At 36.6% G+C, this 9,278-nt stretch overlaps 1 protein-coding gene across 1 annotated transcript in view; it reads left to right on the top strand.

The window, feature by feature from the left end:
- Positions 1–603: 603 nt before the first annotated feature.
- Positions 604–9,278, top strand: part of wfdc1 (WAP four-disulfide core domain 1) — an 11,565-nt gene continuing 2,890 nt past the window's right edge. Inside the window, exons 1-3 of the mRNA XM_016564429.1 lie at positions 604–726; positions 7,791–7,986; positions 8,197–8,280. Coding sequence (XP_016419915.1) covers positions 607–726; positions 7,791–7,986; positions 8,197–8,280 — 400 coding nt within the window. The 5' untranslated portion in view covers positions 604–606. The remainder of the gene's footprint in view (positions 727–7,790; positions 7,987–8,196; positions 8,281–9,278) is intronic.

The raw sequence follows: 9,278 nt of genomic DNA, 5'->3' as shown, positions 1-9,278 counted from the left end.
AGGATAATTGTGCTAGGAATAACTTTTTTCTTAAGACACAAGCAAATATGTGAAATATGAGATTTTCTACTGTTCCTTTTTTGCATATAGGCCTACTTCACAGATGTATTTTCCAGATGAAGACACAAGTTTGTAAAAAAAATTACTTGATAAATATGCCTGGCCAAAGGAAGTGTAAGAAAATCTCATTCCCCTAACTTTGTCTTTTCGTCCTCCTCTTTCCCTCCCTCTCTTCTCATTCCCTCCCTCCCTCTCTCAGAGTAACCATGTGCTTTTCGTGTCAGTAGACACATTTAACCCTCTCCTCAGAATAACCGATGCATAGACAGCTGTCTCTTTTTCGCTTTCTTTTTCTTTGGCTTCTTCTCCTCTCACTTCTCCTTTTGTAGTGTTCTTTATGTGTTTTTTCTGCAGCTTTTGTCCTCTTTATGGCTCTGGAAACTCTCCTGTAGAGGAATTTATGTAACTGCAACAGGACAGAGACACCTTAAGCACATACATGCTGGAGGAAGCCACAGCATAAGCACCTCCAACGGGAACAACTTCAAAAGTCTGAGGATTGCTGGGAGAGAAGAAGAAGGACAGTCAGGCTGAAAAAGCGGGACCATGCCGGGCTGTCAGATCCGGACAGGGTTTGTGCCGGTTCTGCTGGTCTGTTTCTTTCTGCTGTCGGCATCTGGTTCAGGGAATGCACGCATGATCAGGAAGAGGGGACTCAACCAGAAGGTAAGGATTCAATGCGTGTGTGTGTGTGTGTGTGTGTGTGTGCGTGCATGCGCGTGTGTATGTGTGCGTGAGTGTGAGTGTGCGTGTGTGTATGTGTGTGTGAGTGTGAGTGTGTGTGTGCATGGGTGTGTGTGTGAGTGTGCGTGTTGGACACCAGAGGCCTCTTAGGCTCAGCAAGGCTGCATTTATTTGATAAGCGGTCACTTTCTTGAAATGAAAATCTATTTCTGAGTGGAAGAAATATAGACAAAAGATTGTAGTTTGTACCATTTTTTTATATTTTTGAAAGCAGCCTTTTATGCTCACCAAGGCTGCATTTATTTGATCAAAAATAAAGTATAATAGTAATAGTGAAATATTTTTACAATTTAAAATAACTATTTTTTTCAACAATTTTCATCATCATTTCTCCAGTCTTCAGTGTCACATGATTCTTCTGAAATCATTTTAATATGCTGATTTGCTGCTCAAGAAACATTCATTTTTATTATCAGTCTGGTTTTGCTGCTTAAAAATGTTGATGAAACTATGATATACTTTTCTTTAGGATTCATTAATGAATAGAAAGTTCAAAATAACAGCATTTATTTAAAATATAAATCTTTTTTACTACAGTTTATCAATTGATCAATTTAATGCATGTTTGTTCATTTGTTTTGTTTTTTAAAACATTGAATTGTAGTGTATAGTATTATTTTTGAATTGTATACTACTATGGTAGCATGTCATGCCATATTCGTGTACTATAATATTTTGATCATGGTACTTCAAAGAATACCACTGCATTACCATGGTGCCATTTCACATGTTTTTTTTTTTATATACATTTTCAAGATTTTATTTTCAGATTACCATAAACTGCAAATATGCTATAAAAAGAATGTAGCATGCAGATATGCACTGTAATATGACATCTGATGTACACTTGAGCAGGAAAATGGTCATACCATGGCACTCTTTGGCCCTTTGTTGTTAGTGAAGGCAGTGTTGGCAGAGGTTGGCATCTGTGAGCCTTTAAGAGTTTTTAGGTCCATTATACAGTGAAAAAAACATAATGAATACACTGTGTCTCTGTGACTCCAGTGGAGTTGCTGTGGTTACGGTTGAATACATGAATGAATGTATGTAGTGTGTGTGTGTGCGCGCAACAGAGGCAGATGGATTTCAGGCGGGAAGTTTCTGGGCCTCTGCTCATTAGTCCTGATAAGCGTAGGATTAATTGATAACAATTAACAAGGGATGGCAAGATGGAATTTGCACCGGATGGATATCCCTTCCCAACTGACTGAATTTCAGCGTCATTCTGATTACGGCTCTACTACGGAATTCGAGATTGACAAGATTTACAAACAAATCCATTCACATGTCACAGGAAATGGACCGTGCCCAAAGTAACCTCTCTGTTACATTATCATATGTACATCTTACTGGTTTTGTCCTTAAAAGTCCTTTCATACTCATTTTCAATTGATTCATTTATCTTTCCGTTTGACATTATGACAAGTAACATCTGCTTCCTTCCCTAGCTGTCCTCTCTTTTTCACTCTCTCTTTCTGCAGAGTCATTGGTGTGAACTGATGATGCATGGATAGACACACAGTACAGTGCTGTTATAGCAATAAATCATAATTAGGTTCACATTGAGGGTAATTGAGATCATTCCACTGATGTGACCTCTCTAAGAAAAACAGCAATAACAGGGGTCAGAGAAGTAGGTGAGCTGTGCCTCACTTTCAGGGTTTTGTAACAGTATTGTTGTGGGAGAGAGAAAGTGGGTTTGAGCCAGCATTCTGCTGAGCTGGATTTTCTGGGTGGGCCTGAAGCGGTCCAAAAGCCATCCCGGTCCAACTGGCTCCCAGCTCACTCACTCGGGATTGCGAACCAAGGACTGTTTATCCTTTCAAAGCATTTGTGTTTGGTAAAAATGCTTGTGGCTGAGCATTTCAGGCTTTCAGGAATACCTCAGAATCACAGTGTAATCAATCCATGAGGGTTTGCGTTGCTAAAGTACAAAGGTATGGTTATAAAGCTAAATATTTCTCATTGATCTGTGTAAAGATAGCTTTTCGTCACAAAAAGCTTTTTTTTCTGCAGAACAAGTAAAGGCATGTGAGGGGTCATCTCAGCTCGGCTGTACCCTCACAGCCCCATCAATCTCTGAGCATAGTGATGACTAACAGGCCAAGGGAGAACGCTTTAAAAGCTGACAGAGATGATGACAGATGTTTTAGAGCTACTTGTCTAAAACCTCGTGAGGTGATGTGAAGTGTCTGTCATCCTCTTTCAGGTTGTATTTGCTCATAGACTGCAGTATCTGCTTTCATGGCAGGTTATTTCAATCTGGATAGTGTTAATGTTTTGAACCATAAAGAACTTTTGTAAGATATTAAACATTAACTTGCAGCTTAAATGATTCAATTAACGCCCTGGAACTTATGAGAAACATCTCATCATTCTGTGTTAATAACAATCTAAATTATGGTGACATTAAATAGTACAAAAATGCATTGAATGTCTAACATAAATAGAACAGATAAGAATAGCCCACATTTTTTCAAGAAATGCATTACAGTTTAAAAGTTAGGTTTTTAAAAATATATCAAAAAAGAAAACTGTTATTTTAAATTATAATAATATTTCACAAACAAATAAATGCTGCCTTGGTGAACAAGCGACTTCTTTCAAAAACATAAAATGATTTGAATGATAATAAATAACTAATAAAACTGCAAAACCAATCAATCAACCAATGATTGATTGAATGAAAAGTACAAACCACAACTGTGTTTATAACTGAGTAAAATCATGAACAGCACAGCAGCATTAACTATTTTGTTACGAAAAGACACAGAGATTTTAAATTAATCTGTGAATCGTTTATTTGATCAACAAATTGTTTATTTAAATGAACCATACAAACTGATTCACTAAAATGATTCAAACCTACTTATGGGACAGACAGGGCAGATGGGGAGAGTTCAACTCAGGTGTTATAAAAAATGACCAAAAGTACAATTTGTCACCAAAAGTTACAGTATAAGTTATTAGGGAAGCATTTGACTGTTGTGGTGTTTCAACTCTAGCTAATTTCCAACATGAGATCAGGCTAAAGCAGTTGAAAAGCGGTCATGTGTTCTGTTGCAGAGAGAGTTCAACAGTAATCCCAGTCAGCTGAGGAGAACATGTTTAACCACACCTAGAAATAGTAGAAAAACATTGCTTTTGTAATGTTTAGATAAAATACATGAACATTTCATTAAGGACTTATTTCTAAAGTCTACCTATGGTATGTTCAAAAAAAATCTAAAATCTACACCTATCCGATTGACACTACATGATGCATATTACAATTAATTTAAGGGGAAGGAAAGTAATGTTTCTAATGAGTGCATGGCAGCTAACCTCATGGCATGTCAATATTAAGGTAGTCCAAAACAAAGGGTCTGCTACATTTCCTCAAAACCTTTAGGGATTACCGTAATTTATCAGGGTTTATCAGGAAAAGAGGTGAAACACTGAAACGAGTGACCTTCACCCTGCCCCTCATCAAGCTTTCTGTTCCCATCTTCAGATCTGTCAATCATCTACAGGCCCTGTCCTACATACTCCACTCAGTTCAGACTGAGCCAAGCCACCGAAGCACCTAAGAAGCTGTAAAATACCCAGAACTCGGCAGGAAATTAACGTGCAGACGTCTAGACTTAAATCACAGCTCACTGGTGGAACTTGGAGAGAGAGAGGGGAAAGGGGGCTATTTAGTTTTCCTCTCGTAATTATCTTAATGATTGCTTGGAAGACCACACTACAGAGTGCTAAGTATGTCAACATGTATTTAGTTCAAATCTTATTGTCCATACTAATAGGGACCTCAAGTCAGTGAACCTGAAGGATGTAGAGCAGTAACAGGGTGGAGCATTTAAATGGGAAATGAAGGATATTTTGTGGCTCCTTGGAGGGTGAGGGAGTGTAATTTTGCAGTGCATAACCCAGGCTGCTCTTAGTTAAATGTGCAGGCATTTTTCACCAAACATGAAAGAAAAAAATGAGTAAAATCTAGTATATTTTGGGTCCACACTCTGTATAGAAGAAACACAGTAAAAGCAGCATCAAACAAAGTTCCTGTGCTGTAGCCTGATCAAATCAGAGGACTGGAACAAACTGTTATATAAGCTACTGACATCTTCTATGCAGGAACAGAGGATCTAGGAGAGATAAGCAGAAAGTCATATACAGCGCAGCATCAGGGGACCTATTCCAGACAGGAAGAGTACACTACCACTTCCTCTTTGCCTCATCCAGAGACACTTGGGAAAATATCATCTGTACGTTAGATAAGCAAAGGCAGACTGATCTTAACAGTCATACAACTGATATTTTTATTGTCAGCACTGGTAAAACAGCATGCTGAATTACTTTCATGTTGATGGCAGTCATAAATCATAAAATATTGATCTAAACTTCATGAGTTGCAGACCCAAGTCTGACAGGCCATTGCAGTTATGCAACAGATACGTTCATAATCAAAGAAAGACAAGGTTTATATATATGTGACCATGGACCACAAAACCAGTCATAAGGGTAAATTTTTTAAAATACATCATATGGAAGCTGAATGAATAAGCTTTCCATTGATGTATGGTTTGTTAGAATAGGCCACTATTTGGCAGAGATACAACTATTTGAAAATCTGGAATCTGAGGGTGCAAAAAAAAAAAAGTCTAAATATTGAGAAAATCGCCTTTAAAGTTGACCAAATTAAGTCCTTAGCAATGCATATTACTAATCAAAAATTAAGTTTTGATATATTTATGGTAGGAAATTTACTTTACTTAATATCCTAATGATTTTTGGCATTGATCAAAAATCGATCATTTTGACTCATACAATGTATTGTTAGCTATTGCTACAAACGTACCCATGCTATATGACTGGTTTTGTGCTTCAGGGTCACATATTGTATTTAATTGCACATAAACATTTATTTCATATACATTACTGTTTAAATGTTTGGGGTCAATAAGATTTTTTTGAAAGAAATTAATACAGTTATTGATCAAAACTGAGATTAAGACTTACATTACAAAAAAACATTTCTAATAAATGGCTAAATGCATTACTGTGAATGTAAGCTGTTTTCGAAACTGATAATAATAAATGTTTCTCAAGCAGCAAATCGGCATATAACAGTGATTTCTGAAGGATCATGTGACATTATAGACTGGAGTAATGAAGCTTTTCCATCACAGAAATAAATTACATTTTAAAATATATTAAAATAGAAAAAAATAGTTATTTTGAATTGTAATAATATTTCACAATATTACTGTTCTTTTCTGTATTTTTGATCAAATAAATGCAGCCTTTGTGTGAGCAAAAGAGACATTTCAAAAATCGTACTAACTTTTGGTAAGACTTGTAGTAACGTTTTAGTAGCGTAAATATTAAATGATAACTGTATTTAATTTTTCTTGTACTCTTTAAAAAGACAATAAAATTGAATCTAAACTAATTGCATAAACAACCACAATGGGCTTATGCCAGACATTTGCTTTTATTTTAACAGTTTGTTTGAAAGCAAAGCTCCAGACTTGCCAAGTGAACATGCTGAGTTTTTAAGATGCATGCAGTTCACAAACCCATAATTTAATTAGTAAACAAAATCACAGCCACATTTCGACTTGGGCCCTATAATAAAAGGCTCTGTGGAGAAGAATGAAGTGCTGAATTCCAGCTGATGCGTGTCTGCATTCTAAACAGCTCTGGTCTGGAGTTTCAACAGCAGTTTAGTATACACTTGGCCAGGGTAGCAAGAGAACTGATGAGCTTAAGTAGTGTTGAACTGTAAAAAGAAAAGCAAGAGCAAGAGAAAGGAGGAGGTCTCTTAGAACAAAATGCACCCCTAAACAGTACCTCTGGTGCAAACTGAAACCTGGCTCAGGCAGATCTATGAGCCCACTGAAGAACCCATGGGAGGAAGAAAACTTTAGTAGAAAGGCCCAGACTTGGATGAAAAGCCTTTTTTTCTAACCCAGCATCTCTGTGAGAGGTATTATGTTCCTGAACAGTGTATCCGTTATATTAACAGTGCTAAATCAGAGAAAACAGTGTCACAGGCTTTTATAGATGCAAAATGTCATCCATAGGAACTGTATATCAGACAGATCTTCCAACTTGAAACCAATGTACTTGATTAGGCTGATTGTTTTGTTCAAGCTTTTTTTGTTTGTTTTTGTTTTCTTAGTGGAAGCTTTAAAATAATATACATACACACACCAGTGGACAAATTTTGGAATAATTAAGATTTTTAAATGTTTTTTCTTATGCTTACCAAGGCTGCAATTTTTTTTAATCAAAAACACAGTAAGACAGTAATATTGTGAAATATTATTACAATTTATAATAAGTTTCTTCTGTTTGAATATATTTTAAAATTACATTTATTCCTGTGATGGCAAAGTAAATTTTCAGCAGCCATTTCTCCAGTCTTCAGGGTCACATGATCCTTCAGAAATCATTCTAATATGCTGATTTGGTGCTTAATTATTAATAAAAGTTCTTATTATTGTCAAAGTTGAAAACCATTTTTGCTAGAATGTTAAAGTGAAACCCATGATATGGATGAATAGAAAGTTAATTAAACAGCATTAATTTGATATATATTTTTTTGTGTGTAACAATATTAATGTGCTTTCTGTCACTTTTGATAAATTTAATGCATCCTCGCTGAATAAAATTATAATAATAAAAAAATCATTCTTACCCAAACTATAGTATATCATGTGTTCCATCAATATATTAAGCAGCAAAACTGTTTTCAAATAAGAAATTTCTTGAGCACCAAATCAGCGTATTAGAATGATTTCTGAAGCATTATGTGACACCGAAGACTGGAGTAATGATGCTGAAAATTCAGCTTTGCCATCAATAATTAACATTTTAAATGTATGTTCAGAAAGTAAGTTATTTTAAATTGTAATAATTTGTCACAATATTACTCTTTTTTTCAAAAACATAAAAAAATCATGATAATATTTCCTTACATATATTGTCTATCAATCTCTCAGGACTATGAGTACCCTAACCATCCTCAGACCGCTCAGCACCAGAAGAACGACCGCTGTCCTCCGCCACCGCAGATGCTGCCCGAGCGAGCCTGTGAGGTGCCGGGCTGCCGGTCCGATTCTGAGTGTGAGAGACACAAGCGGTGCTGTTACAACGGCTGCATCTACGCCTGCCTGGAAGTCAGTGCAACCTCCACCCGTGAGAAAACACACCATGATCTGCTCCGAAATCAATATAAGCAACAGACACACATATCCGCTTTAGCATTACTACAAGGCATAGTGCTAATGGATTTTAAAATGAATTGATCCTCTCGTGAGGTGTGAGTTACTGAGCTGGATGTGTATACAGTGAATCATGAGTACATTTAGCCATACTGATATTGTGTATTGATTTCTTATTGCTCAGTGCTGGACTGGTTGGTGCAGCCCAAGCCGCGGTGGTTAGGAGGGAATGGCTGGCTTTTAGATGGACCAGAAGAAGTTCTGCAGGGTGGGTATCGATGAATCAGTGATTGAATACTGACTCACCATTAAATGTTGTTTGGAGCAACATTAATAACCCTATAGACCTTAGTCACGGTAGATGCCATATTGACTTTTCCACAAATGAAAACAAGGCTTTGAGGGATAGGCTTACAGTATTTACAATGGTATGTGCTGTATAAAAGTCCTAGATCACATGGAACAGCTTTCGAAGCTGTTTTCTGGAGTTTTGTGTACTGAAAGTCTTCAATACAGTTAATATAATTGGTATGTTCATTCCATTGAACAGACTGTACTTCTATCCCTCACAGTGTTGTTTTCATTCAACATGGAGCTACCCCAACTACCCTGAGGCTTATTCATATCCACAAAAACAAGCAATTATCTTGAAATTATTATACATTTAATCTCTACAGTCAGCAGTCTAAATTAGCACTGAGGATGTACATATAGGTAGCATTGGCACGCTGACACTTCATGACAATGCTGATTGGCTTATGGCACCACAAGAAGGCGCACAGTCCCAGCCAGTGTTGCCAATTTAGCTACTTTGTAGCTAGATTTAGCGACTTCCCCGCCCCTTTTGAGACTTTTTTCAAAAGTTTAGGGACAAATATAGCAACTTCTTGGACAAACCTTATCTAAGTTCTCATCTTGCCCACTGATCTCCCCAGGCTCTTCATTAGCAACTATGCTGCCAGGTTTGCCTGGTTAGCATGGTCTATTTGGCTCCTTCTTATAGAGGTTGGAACTACACCTACTGTACATCTGGCAGCAAAATGCATCTTTCTTCATAGGAAGCAGGTTAAAAGTGGCCACATATTCTGACAAATCGCAAATATTTCATTATATTATAATGTATTAAAGTTTGCCAAACTGGGGTTTGTGAAAGAAAACTGGTGGTTTGTAAGGGAACTGCAGGAGGTTTCATGAAAAGCAAATCATTACTTAAATCATAAAAATATAATGTATCATCAAAGAAAAATAGAAACAATCAAAATAAAA

Source organism: Sinocyclocheilus rhinocerous, unplaced genomic scaffold (assembly GCF_001515625.1).
Source record: "Sinocyclocheilus rhinocerous isolate Xijiao unplaced genomic scaffold, SAMN03320098_v1.1 scaffold1311, whole genome shotgun sequence".
NCBI lineage: Eukaryota > Metazoa > Chordata > Actinopteri > Cypriniformes > Cyprinidae > Sinocyclocheilus > Sinocyclocheilus rhinocerous.
Note: the sequence above shows the minus strand (reverse complement) of the source record. Positions and strands in the feature narration are given on the sequence as shown.